This window comes from Dendrobates tinctorius, unplaced genomic scaffold (genome assembly GCF_039654945.1).
Source record: "Dendrobates tinctorius isolate UK_male_01 unplaced genomic scaffold, ASM3965494v1 ptg000134l, whole genome shotgun sequence".
Taxonomy (NCBI): Eukaryota; Metazoa; Chordata; class Amphibia; order Anura; family Dendrobatidae; genus Dendrobates; species Dendrobates tinctorius.
The window spans coordinates 1,217,465-1,237,541 of record NW_027361802.1 but is presented as its reverse complement, the minus strand read 5'-3'; the positions used below and the strand labels follow the sequence as shown (position 1 = coordinate 1,237,541).

The following is a 20,077-nucleotide window of genomic DNA, read 5'->3' as shown; positions in this document are numbered from 1 at the left end:
TATTGACACCCCTGCAATTCTGCCAGCTAATACTCAGTTTCTTCCTGAAAATGATTGCAAACAAAAATTCTTTGGTATTATCTTCATTTAATTTGTCTTAAATGAAAAAACACAAAAGAGAATGAAGCAAAAAATTGATCATTTCACACAAAACACCAAAAATGGGCCAGACAAAAGTACTGGCACCCTCAGCCTAATACTTGGTTGCACAACCTTTCGCCAAAATAACTGCGACCAACCGCTTCCGGTAACCATCAATGAGTTTCTTACAATGCTCTGCTGGAAATTTTAAACCATTCTTCTTTGGCAAACTGCTCCAGGTCCCTGATATTCTCCAAACTGCCATTTTTAGATCTCTCCACAGGTGTTCTATGGGATTCAGGTCTGGACTCATTGCTGGCCACCTTAGAAGTCTCCAGTGCTTTCTCTCAAACCATTTTCTAGTGCTTTTTGAAGCGTGTTTTGGGTCATTGTCCTGCTGGAAGACCCATGACCTCTGAGGAAGACCCAGCTTTCTCACACTGGGCCCTACATTATGCTGCAAAATTTGTTTGTACTCTTCAGACTTCATAATGCCATGCACACGGTCAAGCAGTCTAGTGCCAGAGGCAGCAAAGCAACCCCAAAACATCAGGGAACCTCCGCCATGTTTGACTGTAGGGACAGTGTTCTTTTCCTTGAATGCCTCTTTTTTTCTCCTGTAAACACTATGTTGATGCCTTTGCCCAAAAAGCTCTACTTTTGTCTCATCTGACCAGAGAACATTCTTCCAAAACGTTTTATGCTTTTTCAGGTAAGTTTTGGCAAACTCCAACCTGGCTTTTTTATGTCTCGGGGTAAGAAGTGGGGTCTCCTACCATACAGTCCCTTTTCAATCAGACGCCGACGGATAGTACGGGTTGACACGGTTGTACCCTCGGACTGCAGGGCAGCTTGAACTTGTTTGGATGTTAGTTGAGATTCTTTATCCAACATCCACACAATCTTGCGTTGAAATCTCTTGTCAATTTTTCTTTTCCGTCCACATCTAGGGAGGTTAGCCACAGTGCCATGGGCTTTAAACTTCTTGATGACACTGCGCACGGTAGACACAGGACCATTCAGGTCTTTGGAGATGGACTTGTAGCCTTGAGATTGCTCATGCTTCCTCACAATTTGGTTTCTCAAGTCCTCAGACAGTTCTTTGGTCTTCTTTCTTTTCTCCATGCTCAATGTGGTACACACAAGGACACCGGACAGAGGTTGAGTCAACTTTAATCCACGTTAACTGGCTGCAAGTGTGATTTAGTTATTGCCAACACCTGTTAGGTGCCACAGGTAAGTTACAGGTGCTGTTATTTACACAAATTAGAGAAGCATCACATGATTTTTCAAACAGTGCCAATACTTTTGTCCACCCTCTTTTATGTTTGGTGTGGAATTATATCCAATTTGGCTTTAGGACAATTCTTTTTGTGTTTTTTCATTTAAGACAAATTAAATGAAGATAATAATACCAAAGAATTTGTGTTTGCAATCATTTTCAGGAAGAAACTGAGTATTATCTGACAGAATTGCAGGGGTGTCAATACTTTTGGCCACAACTGTATATCAGCCAGCAGCCAAAGACGACTGAGAGGGCTCTCTCGACTTGTAAAGCAAGGGGACTGTTACAGAACCACTCAGCACCCAGAATATGTTGTGCAGTTATATGTATATATAATAGGTTCCATGTGAGATGCATGTCCCTAATGTATCAGCAGTGTCCGCCCTCCCCCCACCTTTGTAATTCCCACAGTAAACATACGCAGGCTCCGGCCACCTGCTGCTTTTGTAATGCATGTCTGGCCTGACGCTTGTCTATTGGCCGGCCCTCTTATCTGTGTGATATATTCTGTGTCCTGTGAGTAAAGTGTTTTCAGACTGGAAATACATGGAGAAGCAGTGATCTTTTATATGCGCCCATGCACTCAGAGGAATTCCAGCCAGCGTCCTTCATTCAGACTCCAGCCAACGCAGAGCGGACCTCCGAAAACACGGGGTGGTACTGAAAGAGGTACCCCAGCTTGGAAGACCCCGTTACACTGGTGGCAGCCAGCAGGATTTGATACCCCTTCTACAGGAGGAAAGGAATGAATGGAAAATAATTACCAGAAGTTAAAGAGGACTACATTAAAAGACCTGGTGGAAGCCCGAGGGTTGATCGCCATCAACAAAACAAAAGCGGATATGATAGCAGCCATCATGGAACACGACAGTGCAGCGCCCCCCAATGTGAATGTGGAGGAGACCGAATTCCAGAGGGAGGTAAAGAACAGACTGGCGTTCTATGGCCCAAACCCAGCAGTAGAGATGATACGAGAGGTGATGGCTGATGTGCGTACTGATGTGAAGGAAAAGATGGCCGAGCGGACCAGGATAGAGCTAGCCAAGATGGAGATGGCAGAGCGGACCAAAGTGGAGCTGGCCAAGATGGAGATGGCAGAGCGGAGAGAGGAGAGTCAGCGAGCAGGGGGAGCTCTGGCCTTCGACCAGGTACCTTCAACAGTAAGCCACAAAAAGATCCAGTACAATGCCTTCCGACAGTTGGGGGAGGCAGAGGAAGACATTGATGGCTTTCTGCAGGATTTTGAGCGGCAGTGTGCTCTTCATCAAGTAAAGCCGGAGGAACGGGTTCAGATTCTGGCCAGCAAGCTGACAGGCCAGGCAGCAGACTCCTATCGCACAGTACCTGATGAGGACTGTATGAACTATGAGCGGATCAAAGAAGTGATCTTGGCCCGGTATGCACTGACACCAGAGGCCTACCGCCAAAAGTTCCGCGGACTTATAAAACACGTAACCGATACCCACGCTGAATGGGCCTGTAAATTACGGCGGTCACTGCTACAGTGGGTACATTGGAGCCAAGCAACCACTAAGGAGGACGTCCTCCAGCTCTTCCTGTTAGAACGATTCTTTAATGGACTAAACCCCGAGACACAGGAATGGCTTCGGGACAGGCGGCCAACGACTCTTGAGGAAGCCGCTCGTCTGGCCGATGAACATCATGATGCCAAGAGGCCGCAGTTGTCCGGATCAAAGGTGGTCACTAGGGGCCCGCCCATGAACCTGGAGGGCCCCAAACCACCGAAGATTGTAGGGAGACTAGCTAGAAACCCGGCCTACAACAGTCCCCCTGGGGCGCGATGCCACACCTGTCGTCAGCTGGGCCACCTGCAAAGACAATGCCCCAACCGGACTCCGCATACCCAGTGGCCAAAGGCAGGAACAGCTACCTTCAGCCAGGCTGCTGTACACTGCTACCAAGGTGAAGCTGACCCGGCATTGGGGGCTACGACTAACCAGGGGGTGGAAGAGATGGAAGTGCTGCATGAAGTAGACCCCGTGCAGGCAGCCCGGGCAGATAATCGACAACAGCATCGACAAGTCGTGTGGGTTAATGGGAAACGTATGCAGGGACTAAGAGATTCCGGGGCAACTTTGACCCTTGTGAAGCCTCATCTCGTCTGGGACCAAGAGAAGACGGACCGGACAGTGGCAGTCCGTGTAGCAGGGGGAGCCATACATCGACTACCCACTGCCAGGATTCACCTGAACTGGGGAGTCGGGGATGGCCTTGTTGAGGTCGGCTTGATGGAGTATTTGTCTGCAGACGTCTTGCTGGGAAATGACTTGGGGCCCATGTCTGCATTCTCGGTGGCCCCTCTGGCTGAGACATATCCTGTGACCACCCGCAGACAAGCTCGAGCTGCGGAGGCGGAATCACACTCAGAGGAGGCCCAGGTAAGACATTCCAGCCCTACACGTATTCCCATAACCAGACACATTTCTTGGGCCACCCCAGATGAATTTAAGAGGGAGTTACTTGAGGATCCTTCATTAGAGGGATATCATGGGAAGGCACAGGAGGGGAGAGGGGTACTGGAAGGGGAACAGTTTGTATGGAAGCAGGGACTCCTCTACCGGATCAGAGAGCAGCACCACACAGGGACGAGCCCCACTATAAAATAACAGCTAGTAGTTCCCAAGAAGTATAGGCAGGAGTTACTGCAAATCTCTCATGACATACCCTTGGCCGGGCACCTCGGCGTCAGTCGCACCAGGCATCGTCTGACACAAAACTTCTTTTGTCCGGGGGTAACCTATGATGTTCATCAGTACTGCCAGACCTGTGACAGTTGTCAGCGCATTGGCAAGAGGGGGGGGGGGGGAAATCGATGCAAGGCCAGATTACGCCCCCTCCCCATTGTGGAGGAACCATTTAGCCGAGTAGCGGTCGATTTGATAGGGCCGTTAGCCAAACCCAGTCCGTCCGGGAAAAAGTATATATTGACAGTGGTAGATTATGCCACACAGTATCCAGAGGCGGTTGCGTTACCTAACATACTGGCAGAGACGGTGGCGGCCGCCCTGCTCCAGGTTTTCTCACGGGTTGAATTTCCCCGGGAGTTTATCTTGGACCAGGGGACCCAGTTTACAGCATAGGTGACCAACCAACTGTGGAAGCTGTGCGGCGTAAAGTCCATTAGAAGCGCCCCATACCACCCGCAAACCAATGGGTTGTGTGAACGCTTTAACGGGACATTAAAACAGCTCATTTGGACTTTTACCAGGACCTACAAGGACTGGGAGAAATTCTTGCCACACCTCCTGTTTGCCTATCGGGAGGTGCCCCAAGAATCCACGGGGTTCTCCCCATTCGAGCTGGTATACGGGAGACGGGTAAGGGGACCCCTAGACTTAGTGCTGGAACACTGGGAAGGGGAGGGCCTCATAGAAGGGGTACCTATTGTACCCTATGTGCTGGAATTCCGGGACCGCCTACAGGAGCTGACCCAGGTTGTACGTGAGAACGTGCAGGCGACACAGCGGCGCCAGCGCTTATGGTACGATCGGAGGGCCAGAGAGCGCACTTTGGAAATAGGACAGAAGGTCCTGGTGTTAGAGCCTACTAAGCAGAATAAGTTTCAAGCTGCATGGCAGGGGCCCTACCAGGTAGTGGGGAAAATAGCCGACACAACCTATAATGTCGCCGATTGTGACAACCCCAGGGTTATCCGCATCTTCCACGTGAATATGCTGAAGCCCTACCGGGAGCTCCCTGAAGAGGTAGTGGCCATCTGTGCACCTGAAGCAGAGGATTTAGCCGGACTTCCCTTGCCGGATGTCTTAGGGGAAAGGACTCAGTCTAAAACATGGGACCAGGTACACTTGGGCGAAGACCTAGGCCCCCGGGAGAGACAGCAGGCGGAGGCGTTGTGGAGGCTGCGACAGAGGATGTTTTCAGAGAGACCGGGGTACACTCGCCTGGCACAACACAAGGTTGAGACCCAGGATCAGACCCCCCTGTGACAAAACACCTTCCGCGTCCCCGAGTCTGTACGAGAGGGGATGCGACAAGAGATTCAAGAGATGATGCGTTTAGGGGTCATTGATGAGTCAGATAGTCCCTGGGCATCCCCCGTAGTGTTAGTGCCCAAGAAGGATGGGACTACACGGTTTTGTGTAGACTATCGTAAGCTCAATGAGAAAACAGTGACGGATGCATATCCCATGCCGCGTGTGGATGAGTTGTTAGACCGGCTGACGGGGGCAAAGTATTTGACCACCATCGATCTATGCAAAGGCTACTGGCAGATTCCCCTTAGTCCTTAGTTCCCAAGTCGGCATTTGTCTCCCCGTTCGGCTTATTCCAGTTTCGAGTTATACCATACGGGATGAAGAATGCCCCGGCGACCTTCCAAAGGCTGGCTGACCGGCTTCTGGATGGTCTCCAGGACTATGCTTGTGCCTACCTGGACGACATCGCCATCTACAGTGCGACATGGGAAGAGCATCTAAATCACCTAGAGACAGTATTGGACAGGATCCACCAGGCCAGAATCAACCTGAACCCAAACAAGTGTCACGTGGGCAAAGCAGAGGTTCAGTATTTAGGGCATTGGGTGGGAAGTGGGAAACAGCGACCAGAACCAGCCAGGATTGAGGCCATAGCCAAATGGCCCATCCCACGCACTAAAACCCAGGTCATGGCGTTTCTAGGGACAGCGGGGTATTACAGGAAATTCGTTCCCAATTACAGCAGCGTAGCCAAGCCCCTCACTGATCTGACCCGTAAGAACCAACCCCGCCAGGTAACCTGGACCTCAGAGTGTGAGGAAGCCTTCCGCCAACTAAAGGACGCCCTCACCAATACCCCTGTATTGGCCGCACCCGATCCAACTAAACGTTTCCTTGTTCACACAGACGCTTCTATGTTTGGATTGGGGGCAGTACTGAGCCAAGTCGGGCCGGACGGCCAAGAACATCCGGTAGCTTACCTGAGTCGGAAACTACTGCCCCGTGAAGTAAGCTATGCGGCCATCGAGAAGGAGTGCCTGGCGGTAGTATGGGCACGCAAGAAGTTGCAACCATATTTGTAACAGTTTTCCCTCCTAACGGACCATAATCCCCTAGCCTGGCTTAATCGGGTCTCCGGAGACAGCGCCAGATTGCTGCGGTGGAGTTTAGCCCTACAACCTCTGGACTTCACCATCCACCACAGACCCGGCAAACAAAACGGTAACGCCGATGGACTAAGTCGACAAACGGAACTTGTACCAACCCCATAAACTTCGGTCATCCCCAAACCGATCCGTTGAGGATCAGACTGTATGCAGATCGCGTCGCTGAAAAGGGAGAGCAGTGTTACAGAACCACTCAGCACCCAAAATACGTTGTGCAGATAATATATATATATATATATATATATATATATATATATATATATATATATATATATATATTAGGTTCCATGTGAGATGCATGTCCCTAATGTATCAGCAGTGTCAGCCCTCCCCCTACCTTTGTAATTCCCACAGTAAACATACGCAGGCTCCGGCCACTTGCTGCTTTTGTAATGCATGTCTGGCCTGACGCTTGTCTATTGGCCGGCCCTCTGTATCTGTGTGATATATTCTGTGTCCTGTGAGTAAAGTGTTGCCAGACTGGAAATACATGGAGAAGCAGTGATCTTTTATATGCGCCCATGCACGCAGAGGAATTCCAGCCAGCGTCCTTCATTCAGACTCCAGCCAACGCAGAGCGGACCTCCGAAAACACGGGGTGGTACTGAAAGAGGTACCCCAGCTTGGAAGACCCCGTTACAGGGACGTGGATGCCTGGTCTCGGAGCCCCTGGTTTGTGACAAGTGTTCAACCCCACAAGTTTGAACAGAGGGGTGGGTATGTGAGGCAGTGACCCCTGTTACAGCTAGGGGGCGCTGTATGTGCTCCTCAGGATATGCATGGAGGCATAACTGATGGTGAGACAGTGACTGGCATTTTAAATAGACGGTGTGTCGAGGAAGAGGTCCTCTGCACTGTAAGCCTGAAATGTTGTTGTTCTGGGACTTGTAGTTCTATAAGGGTTTAGTTTAGATGGGGGGCTTACACAGGGTTATTCGGAGAGCTGTGTGGGACTGACTAACCACACATACACCGCCCACCTATGGGGGTTGTTACAGCTACATAATGTGACAGTGGTTTGGGTCACATAGTCGGTGTGTAAGGTCCTGGATGGCCTGTGTGTTGGAAGCTCCTGGGAGTAGGATCGGATTCCTGAAAAGCACATGGTGAAGCCATGGACCTGAAGGCCTGTGTGTTGGAAGGTCCAAGGAGTGGACTTCCTGAAGACCACATGGAGAGGCTGTGTATGTGCAGCGCCTGTGACGGCACCATGTGGGGAAAGCTACCATCCTTCTGAGGGGGTCTAGACTGTCGGGAGTGCCCTGGTCGCAAGGACAGTAATCCCCATAAGGCAGATTCCCCAGGAGTGAGGACTGACAAGTAGTTAGTGTGTGGAGCAGGAGCTCCAGGAGGGTAACGCCAGAAAAGGGGGTTATATTAATGGCAGAGAAGTATCTGCCATTGGAACAGACTTTCAGTGTTGATATATGTAATGAACTGTTCGGCGTGTGGTCACCCACAGTAACGGGACGAAGTGAGAAGTCTGGCGTGTTTAGTGACTGCGAGTTAAAGCCGTATGTCATGAAGTACTATGGACTGTGTGTGATCTGTAACATGGTGGTTTATGCTGAGTAAAATAAACAAAATAGACTTTTGTGAGAAAAGCGTGCCCGCGTGCCTTTATCTCGTTGCTAAGCGAGTGTCCCACAACACATGCAGTAAGTGCTGTCTTACAATATATGTAATATATTCACTTACATTTGTTATCTGTGTGTAAATATTCTATTTGAACATGGTATGTAATGATATTAAGGTCTTCAATGGACAATGAAAGAGAGGCTGGACAAGGAAATGACATCACAATTCTGTTTTTGTTAATATATCTTTATTTAGCTTACAAATACGCATACAAATCTGCATGAAAAAAAAAAAAAAAAAATCCTGACAATCCGCATCAAAAATGCATAAAAACCGAGCGGAATTTCAACTGCATTTTCTGCCAAAAGAGGCACAATTTTACAAAAGCAAATCTGCAACGTGCGCACATACCCTACGAAGAATAGATCTTGGAAAAACAAAAAAGCAGACTCCTCCCCACTAGACTACACCTTGGAAGCTGACAGCAAGTTATTCAATAAGTGAAAAGTAGTAGGAATAGTAAAAACCAGACCCCCTTAAACAAGCTGCGTCCCCCAACGAAGGCTACGAAAAGAGATTTTACGGCGAGTATCAAACATCTTTTATTTCTCGATCACTTCATTGGGAGACAGAAGAATGATGGGACGTCCCAATGCTGTCCGTAGGGTGGGAAAACTAATACCAGTACTGCAGAAGGAAGAACAATAATCCCTTAGGTTACCACCCAAGCAACTGCCATTTGTAGCAATTTTTTTTTTTTAAGACCATTGTCAAGGGTTTACAGAGACAGAGAGGAGTCAGAAGACTGCAGCATCCGATTTCTCCTACTCCTTCACTGATTAGAAGCACTTCACCTTCATATTAAATTTTATATGTTTATTTATTTTTAGCAATGCAGGGGTTAATCTGCTCAGTTGAGAGCTCCTGGAAGCTTTCCTGGGTTAAGGCTCTCAGCTGTGCACTGTTAGCCACTCCCATCGCCTACATAATCTGGCCCCTGGCTAGCACTCATTGCCAGAGTAACTTTTGCTGAATGGCTGGAGGTTGTTGGAGAAGGCATTTGATGGATTTATCTGTGACTGTTGCAAGGTTTTGAGTGTGTGATAATTCCCTTTCTTCTTCTACTTTGGTTTAACCCCATCCTCCACTCCCTGGCGTTTACCTCTGCTTATGTGTGTATAATTGTATGATTCGTATTTTCCTTTATCCCTGTTTGAATTACCTTTTAATCTGGTTGGTGTATTAAGTACACAACTACTTCCTTCTTCCCTGGGTGGGGGAAGATTACAGACTGAGGGTGGATTCAGGAGCTAAGGCAAAGTACGTGGTCTTGGCATCTTCAACATCACAAGTCATCCAGGGAACAGAGTGAGTTAGGGTGCCTCTAGTGTTAGGTACAGGGAAAGAGCCCTTGGTGTTGAGATACCCGACAACAGAGAGGTGACAACCGTTCTGCACAACATATGACTGAACGGTGATGTGAACCGCAGAGCTGTCTGGCAGACGCTGCTCTTTCTCACCATATTCAAATGTATTTGCGTCTTCCATACACAAATACATTTGAACACTACGCCACCAGGACAGGGGTAGAAAATCGCTTGTCAGCCTCCATCCTGATGGGTAGCAGCACGATGAGGTCAGCACGTTGCTGACATCACATTGCTGTCGGCGCTGGGGCAGCACAGACGGTGTCTGGCACTAGTAAGCACACCATGAAGGAGCCAAAGATTAAGCGTCATGTTATTTTAGATGAAGGGTCGGGGGAGGAAAGGGTAGTGTCACTACGAGGGCACATAACGTGGCAATTGGGGATTGTAAAAGTGGGTATAGTATAGCGAGTGGCAGTGGGGTGGAGGGGACTTGAAAAAGGCGCAGTGTGTGTGTGTGTGTGTGCGCGCGCGCGCGCGCATATTATAGAGAAGGGTGGTATAGGTGCAATATTTTGCAAAGGGGCAGTGTGGGGGAGGGGGGAATATTTTGGAGAAGGGCAGAGTGTGTGTGTGTGGTGTGTGTACACACTTTTTTCGTGACTGAATTGGGCACTGTTGCATTTTTTAAAACTGCAGCATGTCACTTCTTTCAGTTTTTTTTCACCCATAGAAAGCAAGGATTAAGTGCAAAATTAGTGATGTGTGCAAAGTAAATATTGGCTGACCAAGGTGTGAAATTGAGCAATATCTGGTCACCTCAAGGGCCCACCAAAGTGAGAAAGCAAACAGTGTCCTACAAACTCAATGCTCTGCCAATGTCTTGGGGTCCCATTTCACTTAGCGACGCACCAGCGATCCCGACAACGATGAGACCTAGTAGGGCTTGCTGGTGCGTCGCTAAATGATCGCTAGCAAGCTGCCAAACAGGCAGATCTCTTCAGCGACGCAGCAACGATCCAGCGATCAAACACAGTGATGCGCGCTGGCCAGCGGAACACCTACGACGAAAAAATGTCCCAGGACATTCCTGCACGATCAGCGATATCCAGCAGGGGGGCCGGTCGCTGCTGCGTCACATGTAGCGAGATCGCAGGCGAAATCGATGTTGCGTCACAAATCGGTGACGCATTAGCGGTCTTGCTATGTGAGACGGGGCCTTTAGGAAAACTGTTCCTGACCAATTCACACCCTCCCCGCTGTTAATTCATAATTGTGTATTTTTTTCATATGAATGTTTTTTGTTCAGAAGTCACTTTTTTCATACCAAAAAAAATGTTTTTCCACTAAATAATTTGATCAAATTGCCCTTTTTCCCCAAAAATGGTTTTATGGTTTCACATATAGGTCTTGCATTGGTGACTTATGTTCATGCTTCTGTGGTGGAAGCAAAGCTGAACTTTGGGATCTGAAAAACAGCAAAAATGCAGCAAAACCCGCTTTTTGTAAGCAGCTTCTTTACTGCCTGCAGAAAACAGCCACAGCAAAAATGCAAACGTGTGAACATAGCCTAAGACTCACATGGAATGTAAAACGGGCCCAGACCTTCACCCTGAGCAGTCACCTACTGAGGAAAACGCTAGTGGATGAGGTAGGCTTCTTGAGAGACGGTCACAAATGTAAAGTCTCCAAACGCTCTCAAATGAGAGGGACCTCACCTAGAAGGGTAAGAAAAATGGGAACACTGCTAGTATTCCCTAACTCAGTCATCAAGGATTGTAGGCGAAAAAGAGAACAGTAAGGTGGAGACCACCTTGGAGACAGAGATAGAATAAGGGAAGAATCAAAGTGCTGAACTAGCTGCCTCGATAGCCACTCAATGCGTCTAAAATGGCGTCCTTCTAGAGACAATGCCTTCACAAGGGCAATAAATCAGGGGGAACTGCCTGGACTCTCAAGGGTATATGGGGTGACACAACTATAGGGCTCCGGAGGAAGCCCGAGTCACGGAGTAAGCTCATTCATGGTCTAAAGGCCCTTTAACATTTAGCGATGCACCAGCGATCCGACCCGGTCAGGATCGCTGGTGCATCGCTAAATGATCGCTAATGAGCTTCCACACGGGAAGATCTCACAGCGATGCAGCAGCGAACGATACTCACCTTTCACACACAGCGATCTAGACGTCCTCCCGCGCGCGTCCAGCATCGCTCGTCTCACACAGCAGGAAGCAGACGACGAGAAATGGAGCCGCCCAATCTCGAGCGATCAGCGATGGACAGCGGGGGAGCCGGCGGAGGCAAGTATCACACATAGCGATATCACTATAACGTCACAAAATCAGTGACGTTTTAGCGATATTGCTAGCGATATCGCTATGTGTAAAACCCCCTTAAGATACCAAAAACAAGAAGGACTTCTACTGGCTGGAGAAGCCTATACAGAGGTGACTCGCCACTGCAAAGCAAAAAAGACTAGCTGAGTGAGTCCGTCACCACTGCCTCTAGAATCAGGAGATGTTCCTAACCTGACTGCTACTCAGATCATGTCTTCTTCAAACTGACACCAAGCTAAACTGAATATCTGGGTGTCGGTTGCTAAGGTGTAGTCAGTTTTTTTTCCCCTAGATGTATTCTCAGGCGAGGGTCATGACCGTAAAACAAAATCTGTCCAATTTTCAGCCAGAAAAGTGGTATGATTTTTTTCTCAATTATGATACATATGCAGTTAGCATGCAAGCTGTTTTGTTTTTTATTCAGCAGCTAGTAATCCTTTTACAAGACCATTTACAATTTTCTATACTACTGAATTACAATGTTTCCGTAAAAATTGGACGCCATACTGTGGCTCTATATGACATCCAATTGTCCCCCCCCCCCCCACCTATCCGGTTTTTGAGTGAAAATGATGCGACTTTTTTTTTTTTTCTTCACACAGATAGTGTCTGTAGTAAAAAAAAAAAAAAAAAAAAGTTACCAGCGCTGTATTGAATAACATTGATCTGAGTGATATCTGATCGGGAAAAAAAAAAAAAAAAATTATTTGGTGGTGTGAGCGATCCCTTAAGGCCCTGTTACACATAACGATGTCCCAGCGATCCCACCAACGATCCGACATGATGGGACAGCCCCTCCAGCGATCAGGACCAGTGACGCTGGTTTCTAATGTAAACATCGGGTATCCAGGAGCCGCGGCTCTTGGATACCCGCTGTTTACCTTGGAATCCGGCGTACACGCTGGTTTCCAAGGTAAACATCGGGTATCTAAGAGCCACGCGACTCCTGGATTCCCGCTGTTTACATTGGAAACCTGCGTCGCTGATCGCTCGTCTCTCGCTGCCACACGCAGCGATGCGTGCTGGCCAGCGGGAGACCAGCGATCGAAAAATGGCCCAGGTCGATCGAGGACGATCAGGGATAACCGGCAGGGGGGCCGGTCGCTAATCCCCATCACACACAGCGATCTTGTTGGCGAGATTGCTGTGGCGTCACAAAATAAGGGATCTCGCTAGCGAGATCGTTGTGTGTGACGGTGCCTTTAGTGTCAAGCCTCCAGGTAGCAGCATAGTAACCCATGCTTCCTGTGTCCCCTTGTTGAGGACAGCCTTAAGTTCAAATACTTAATTAACCTCAAGTGTATTATTTCACCTTACATGAGCTTTTTCAGATCAAAGTGTGACACTAAAGATGGCTGCCATTTCCTGCTTGCCTCACACCATATGCTCATGGATCTGGCATTTCCTGTTTGCTTCACACCATGTGCTTATGGATTTGGAATTTCCTGTTTCATCACACACCATGAGCTCCATGGATCCACCCACGACGACGCCCACTCTGATGACCTCATGGATCCGCCCATGGACTAGCTCACTGCCCAACCCACTATCCAATGGAATACATCCGAACACTCCCATTTTAGAGTTAACAGAGCCCCCTTACAAGCCACATATAAACCTATGTTTGCATCAATTAAGTCTCTCTCTCTTGCTCTCTTGGAGCTGTGCCATAGATTGATCAAAGAGAGGTTACATCCAACTGTGTGGTGTGATTCTTTTAGTGCGCACTGATCAATTCCCATTGGGCAAGGAGCAGGCAACAGGTTGAACAATAAGTAATGTTCTCTAAACATCCCAATCAAGCAACCGGAAAAGCAGGACTAGCTACCAGCTGTGTACAGGAGAATAGAACTGATGTGCTTCTGCGCATGTGCGACCACCCAGCCCTCGATACAAGATGGATGTTTAGGTGGAAATAAGCAGAAATTGTTACGACAGCTGCAGGTGTGCTTTTATGATTTTAAGATAATAGAATAAATATTTATTTTAATAGGATTTCAGTGCTGGATATACTTCTCCTATCCTTTTGATTCCACTGATGGCACTTCAGTTTCTGATTCCCAAAATTAACACTGAATAACGTGTCTGGCGAGCGATCTCCATTTTCTATATTTAGAATAGGAGGAACACCAGGGGGCATCACACCAGGCACTGTAAGCAATAATATCTAGAGATGGGTGCATTGTGTGCAAAATTATTCTGTGTTGTGTGATCCAACAGCCTTACTTCATGTAGGTGTAAGCCACGTTATATCACAGTTATAAAAATCTAATTCACAGAATAATAATATTATTAATTATTATTAATTAGAAAAAGGTTATAGAAAAGGAGTTTGAGGGCACCCCAGGATATTAGAGGGGATCTATGACAACACACAATATAAAATGTCAATAGAAGAAAAAAGCAGTGTGTATAGAAGTCATGATCACCCACAATTGTACTCAATCAAAGCAATCAATATGAAATTGTAGATTTTTATTATACAAAAGCACACAAATCTGAACACACAATGGTTAAAACCAATTAAAAAGGCCTAAAAAAGGCCAAAAATAGAACCACCCAGAGTCAATGTTAAGACCCTTATAAACACATATACACCAAGCTGGCAGTTATTAATGATCAAAATATTCTATCATATGAATATGAGCAGGTAAAAAACCAAAAAAGATGTCACAATACATATACAACCATCATTCATTTGGCAGCCAATATACATATATATGTGTACAGACAGCAAAAGCCCAGTAAATAATGTGATAAGTGATCTGTTATCTCCCAATAAATGTGCAAAAAATGCATGAAAGGCATATGAGCAATTAGAAAAACACACACTTAAAATAATGGTAAAGTAAAATATCTTTAAACATGGCAGCTTATATAAGCAATGGTAAGCTAAACAATTGGCTCTAATATACCCAGCAGCAGTAAAGAAGCCCCTTGTTATTCTGATTGAGCGATCAAAGGTCGTACTTACAGCAAATAAGTGAAGCGGTGCCAGGAACCTTTCAAGCACCATTGCCCATGCTGTGCAAGCCTTCGGAATATACAGACGACCATCACTACCAGGGCACCAAGCATGCCAGCGAGAATGTCAGGGTAAACAAGGCAGACAGGTGACACGGGCTTGAGCAGGTTTATGAACATGGTTAGGACTGCAGACAGTCCACTCGGGGGAAGGATTACTGAACCAACAGCCATGATACCAGACCTAATACATCGGATTGTTATGAAGGCAGCATATAGTATACAAATCGATGGGGATGTAAAAATAGTTACAACGCCACAGGTACTCTGTCAGGAACAATTTTAGAGCAGTAGCCTTGACAAGTGCTTCACGGGAGCAGCCATAACACTTAATAGACTGTTCCCCCTGGCAAAAATAATGAAACCCGCTAGACCTAATGCTGGGTAGTTATTGAAGCGTTATTTCAGATAAACAGATAATGCCTTATGTATTTTCTTACCTTTATCAAGCAGTCAGGCACAATTACTAGTAAGAGTCTAGAGGGAATGTAAGAGTAGCAGCGGGGAGCGCAAAAGAAAAAACATGCTTTTCTACACTACAGTACAATAGACTGCTCGGAAAATACATAGACTTTTCCTAGAGCCTCATTAATCTGAAGATTTAGCTACAGTACATGGCTACTGATAGCAGTTGTAGCACAGCAGTTAGATCCCACATCTTGACAACACCTACTGGGCTCATGCAGTCACTAGAATCTGATGCCTCCTGTTCTGCGGGACCCTGAAAATCCAGGCACTATTGATTCAAAAACAAAGGAAAGGCAGAGTATTTCACAATTTATACTGCGAAAGATGAAAACCGGACAGATATTTTGCAGAAAATAAGATAAGTACTTCCTGCTGCGGGAAGGATTTCAAAGAAGCAAGCTATATGGCTGCTCCCAACATTACAGGAAAAGTAATACATTGGTGAGCAATGGGGGCCAGCTGCTGGAACCTCACTGATGCCTAAAAAAGGACTGTGACATGCACAGTTGGGTAGAGAGGTGCCCGTGCATCATCAGCCTACACTCCTGCCGAAGGCATCCGAGTACATCGCTCAGGTCTCAGGGGAATTCACATTGTCAATGAATACTGTGGCAGCACACGGGTGCATTCTGATGGAGCATTTCAGTGCTTTCTTCTCAGGATTACAAGGGGTCAAGTGGATAAGTTATCACGTGAAATGTTAGGAATGACCCTTTACACTAAGGGCTAATTCTGACGTCTGTGCAGATCGGATCCGAGCACGGACTAGCAGCAGTTCTCCCACCCAGAGCGTAACAGCTTCATATATTTCCATGAGGCTGTCACAATTGGGTCGAGCCGCGGTGAGCAGAGGACGTCTACATGAGCCTTTACAAGACATGTAAGGTAAGCAGGTAACGTCAGAGAGATGCACTTACATCAAAACGTCTGTGTGCAATCATTATGGAGCAAATCACATTCATATGAAAAGGTGAGAAAAGGCTAGAACAATACGCTTGCCATTACGTACTTGCTTAGGAAACCTTCATGGCAGCTGTCACCAATATCGTCATCGTTAAGTACAGTTGTGGCAATCTAGAAAACAAATTAGCAGAAGGAATGAGTCACCGATGGCTTAGAACGGCACATTTACACTGTAATATATACACCATCCACTGGAAACTGACCAGCGTGAAGATGTAACACAAAGAAACCAGCCTCCAGTAGTCCCTGACCTCCACTTTCTCTACATTTAAGACCAAGGACATCTGAAGGTCACATTGTTCCAAGTCTAAGGTCAGACCACCACCAATTAACAAAATTAAAGGGGCTGACCGAACTCCTTGATCATAGCAAATTCAGCCGAGATGCCCGATCCCATCAATGTGACCTTCTGATTATCCCATTTGGGTTGAATTTCCCTGTAAATAGCAGAATACAATAAGTCATTGTGGAAAGCCTACTGGGGTCTTTACGAAAGGAGCAATAAACGCATTACAGCAGCAGCAGGCACTTAGAACTGTTTACCGAGATGACACCATGATTGACGGACGGCACCATTATTCACTTTTGTCCCTGTGGACCTTGTCTGCAATATCCCAGACCCTGTATCATAGAGGACGGCTGCACTCATCCGCACTATGTCACCCGTCTTTCCTTCTCCCTTTCTCTTCCCTGCAGCAGATAACAGGTCTTGTAGATAAGTTAGTAAAACATGATTTCCCAGCTGTATAACAGAGATAAATGATCACACATGAGATAAAAGAAGACAAAGTAAAGGCTCCTTTGTGGACAAGACATGAATAAACTGGTATAGCGGGCCCTTACAGCAGATTAGCGCACGCTCTGAAAACCATCGAGGCTCTTGGCCCCCATACCCGTGCCTCCCAAGCTGGTAGCAGTTTATCATACAGCATTACCGTCAGCCATGTAACAGCATTATTCACATCTATACCGCTAAAAGCCCCCTATACACATTGGTCTCACAAACGGATTTAGCGGACAGTCCGGGCACTGGACTGATGGTTGTCAGGGAAATTATGGATCTAGCGTGTCAGATTTTGGACTACAGATCCTTTTGTTCTGTAGTTTGGCAACAGCTCTTTAATTGAGAACATAAGAGAGCTTGGCAAAGAGAGCGCTCCTGTATGTGGGAAGGACAGCCAAGATAAACTGAATGATGGTTCAGTCAGCCACTAAGTAAAAGAAAGGTCAGCACTCGCCCTTCTTTCTGAAGAAATTCAGAGATTTTTAATTTTCATCATTGTACATGTAACAGTGCAAAAGTTCTAACAGTGTGGCAGCAGGTGCAGAAAGTTCAAAAGAGAGACATGACGGACAGTGCACGTTTCGCGCTGGATTCGGCTTCTGGTCCATGTAGACCAGGAGAAGCGAGATCCAGTGCGAAACATGCACTGTCCATCATGTCTCTCGTTTGAACTTTCTGCACCTGCTGCCACACTGTTAGAGCTTTTGCACTGTTGTTACATGTACAACGATGAAAATTAAAAATCACTGAATTTCCTCAGAAAGAAGGGCGAGTGCTGACCTTTCTTTTACTTAAACTATAGCAAGACTCAGTTTGCTTCTTGTCTGTGCACCACCTTTTATTCAGAATTTCGGAGGTAGTGATATTTAAAAAAAAAAAAAAAAAAAAAAAAAGCTTCAGCACTGGTGAAATAGCTTTCAATGTTTGGTGCTCCAACTCTTTTTATTGCTATGAACCATAATTCAGCTGAGAGCCATCTAAGGTCTATGGGGGCTTGCAAACCATACCACCTGCACTTCAGACAGAGGCGAACATTGTAGAACAAGATCATGTGCCAGCAGAACAGAGCACTTAGCTATGTAGCGTTTATTGATCAAGGTAGACCTCTGCCTGGAAGAAGGTATTGTCACGGTCTTATTCCAGTAGGTTTCTCCTTAAAGAGGTTGTCTGGTCTTAAACTACAAGTCTACAGTCAATCTATGTGACCGTAGACTTGTGAATTCTCACATCATGTGCACTACCAACTCTGTGAGGTTTCTCCAGTTCCTGCGCTAGGTGCATGACCACAAGTATGTGATTTTCATACACGTGGTTACGTGCAGACTAGATTATCACAGCATGACTCAATGCAAGTTTATTGAGAGAGGCCTGCATACAGTATAGTCGGAACGTGGCCAGAAGTATGCAAATCGCATACTTACAGTCACATCACCACCCACTCCCAGAGAATCCTCACAGTGCGCTGTGCACACAATGCGAGGATTCACAAGTCTACAGTCACTCCGTGTGACTGCAGAATTGTACCTTAAAGGGAACCTGTCACCACTTTTCTGGCCTACCTGCTAAAAATATCAGTTAATTGAGTGTCAGCTATGCATTCCTCAACTACTTCTGAAACCCCTTGACTCCTCATGTATCACCCATAAAAACCTTGTTTATTTCTCCCGCGCTGTATGGTAAATGTGTTCGGTCCGATGGGCGTTGCTTCGGTTCCCTCACTCCACCCCTCCTCGGCTTGCTGTACACATCCCTTGACACGAATAACACAGATCGCTTAGAGATTTCACGCATGTGCAGTCAAATGGGATCTCGCGCATGCGCCGTACTGCTTTTCGGCTTTGCCCGCAGTTGGGCAAAGCATACTGCACACGCACTGCTTTTCGGCTTTGCCCGCAGTTGGGCAAAGCATACTGCGCACGCACGAAATCCCGTTTGACAGCGCACGCGCAAAATCTGCGTTGTTCACGTCAAGGAATGCGTACAGCAAGCCAAGGAGGGGTAGAGAGAGGGAACTGAAGCAACGCCCATCGGACTGGACCGAACACATCACCATACAGCGCGGGAGTAATAAAAAAGGTTTTTAAGGGTGATACATGGGGAGTCAGGATGTTTCAGAAGTAGTTGTGGAATGCATAGCTGACACTCAATTAACTGATATTTGTAACTGGTAGGCCACAAAAGTGGTGACAGGTTCCCTTTAAGGCCAAAACAAATGATTGCGCAAAACAAGGCATAATAAATCCCAGTTTCCCCAACATGTGCAGCTGCATTACCCCATACACACTGGGCTGTTGGTGGAGTTGTCAATTATCTACTGTGCCATCTATAATATAACGGGCTAAGCGGCACTCTGTCTGAAGCCTTTATAGACTGCACAAGCGCGACGCGCCTGCGCAGTCTGGCTTCAGACAGAGTGACCCCCCCCACCAGGAGATCACGGAAGACGCACCCCTCCCCCCCCGCCGGCACGACACCTTACCGATTCGGTGTGGCCGCGGGGTCTTGCGCCTTGCTGTGATGACAGGAGAGGGCGGGTTGTTGCTCCGGAAGCGGCGCATGCGCAGCCTGCGCTTTCCGGCGCCATTTTGGGGAAGACACACTGCAGTGTGTCTTCAAGACAATGGTGCCGGAAAGCGAGGAATGTGCAGGCGACGATTCCGGAGCAACAACCCGCCCTCTCCTGTCATCACAGCAGGCACAGGGGGATGAGGGGTACCATGCATACCAGGATTGGGGGGTGAGGAGGACCATGCATACCAGGATTGGGGGATGAGGGGTACTATGCATACCAGGATAGGGATGATGAAGTACCTTGCATACCAGGATTGGGGAATGAGGGGTACCCTGCATACTAGGATAGGGGGTGAGGGGACCATACATACCAGGTTAAGGATGAGGGAGTACCATGCATACCAGGATTGGGGGGGGGGTGGGGGTGAGAGGACCATGCATACCAGGATTGGGGGATGAGGGGTACCAAGCATACCAGGATTGGGGGGGGGATGAGAGGTGCCATGCATACCAGGATTGGGGGGGGGGGGATGAAAGGACCACGCATACCAGGATAAGG

The 20,077-nt window shown here is 47.3% G+C and overlaps 1 protein-coding gene across 2 annotated transcripts in view; it reads right to left on the bottom strand.

Annotated features, from left to right (window-relative positions):
* C9orf72 (C9orf72-SMCR8 complex subunit) overlaps positions 1-20,077 on the bottom strand; it is a 75,350-nt gene that overhangs the window by 39,769 nt on the left and 15,504 nt on the right. The window contains exons 4-5 of one of the 2 annotated variants that reach the window (XM_073543668.1): positions 16,270-16,334; positions 14,229-15,528 (exon numbers count right to left, since the gene is read on the bottom strand). In XM_073543668.1, coding sequence (XP_073399769.1) covers positions 15,471-15,528; positions 16,270-16,334 — 123 coding nt within the window. In that variant the 3' untranslated portion in view covers positions 14,229-15,470. Of the gene's footprint in view, positions 1-14,228; positions 15,529-16,269; positions 16,335-20,077 lie in introns of those variants that run through there. The other variant, XM_073543667.1, reaches the window with a different exon arrangement.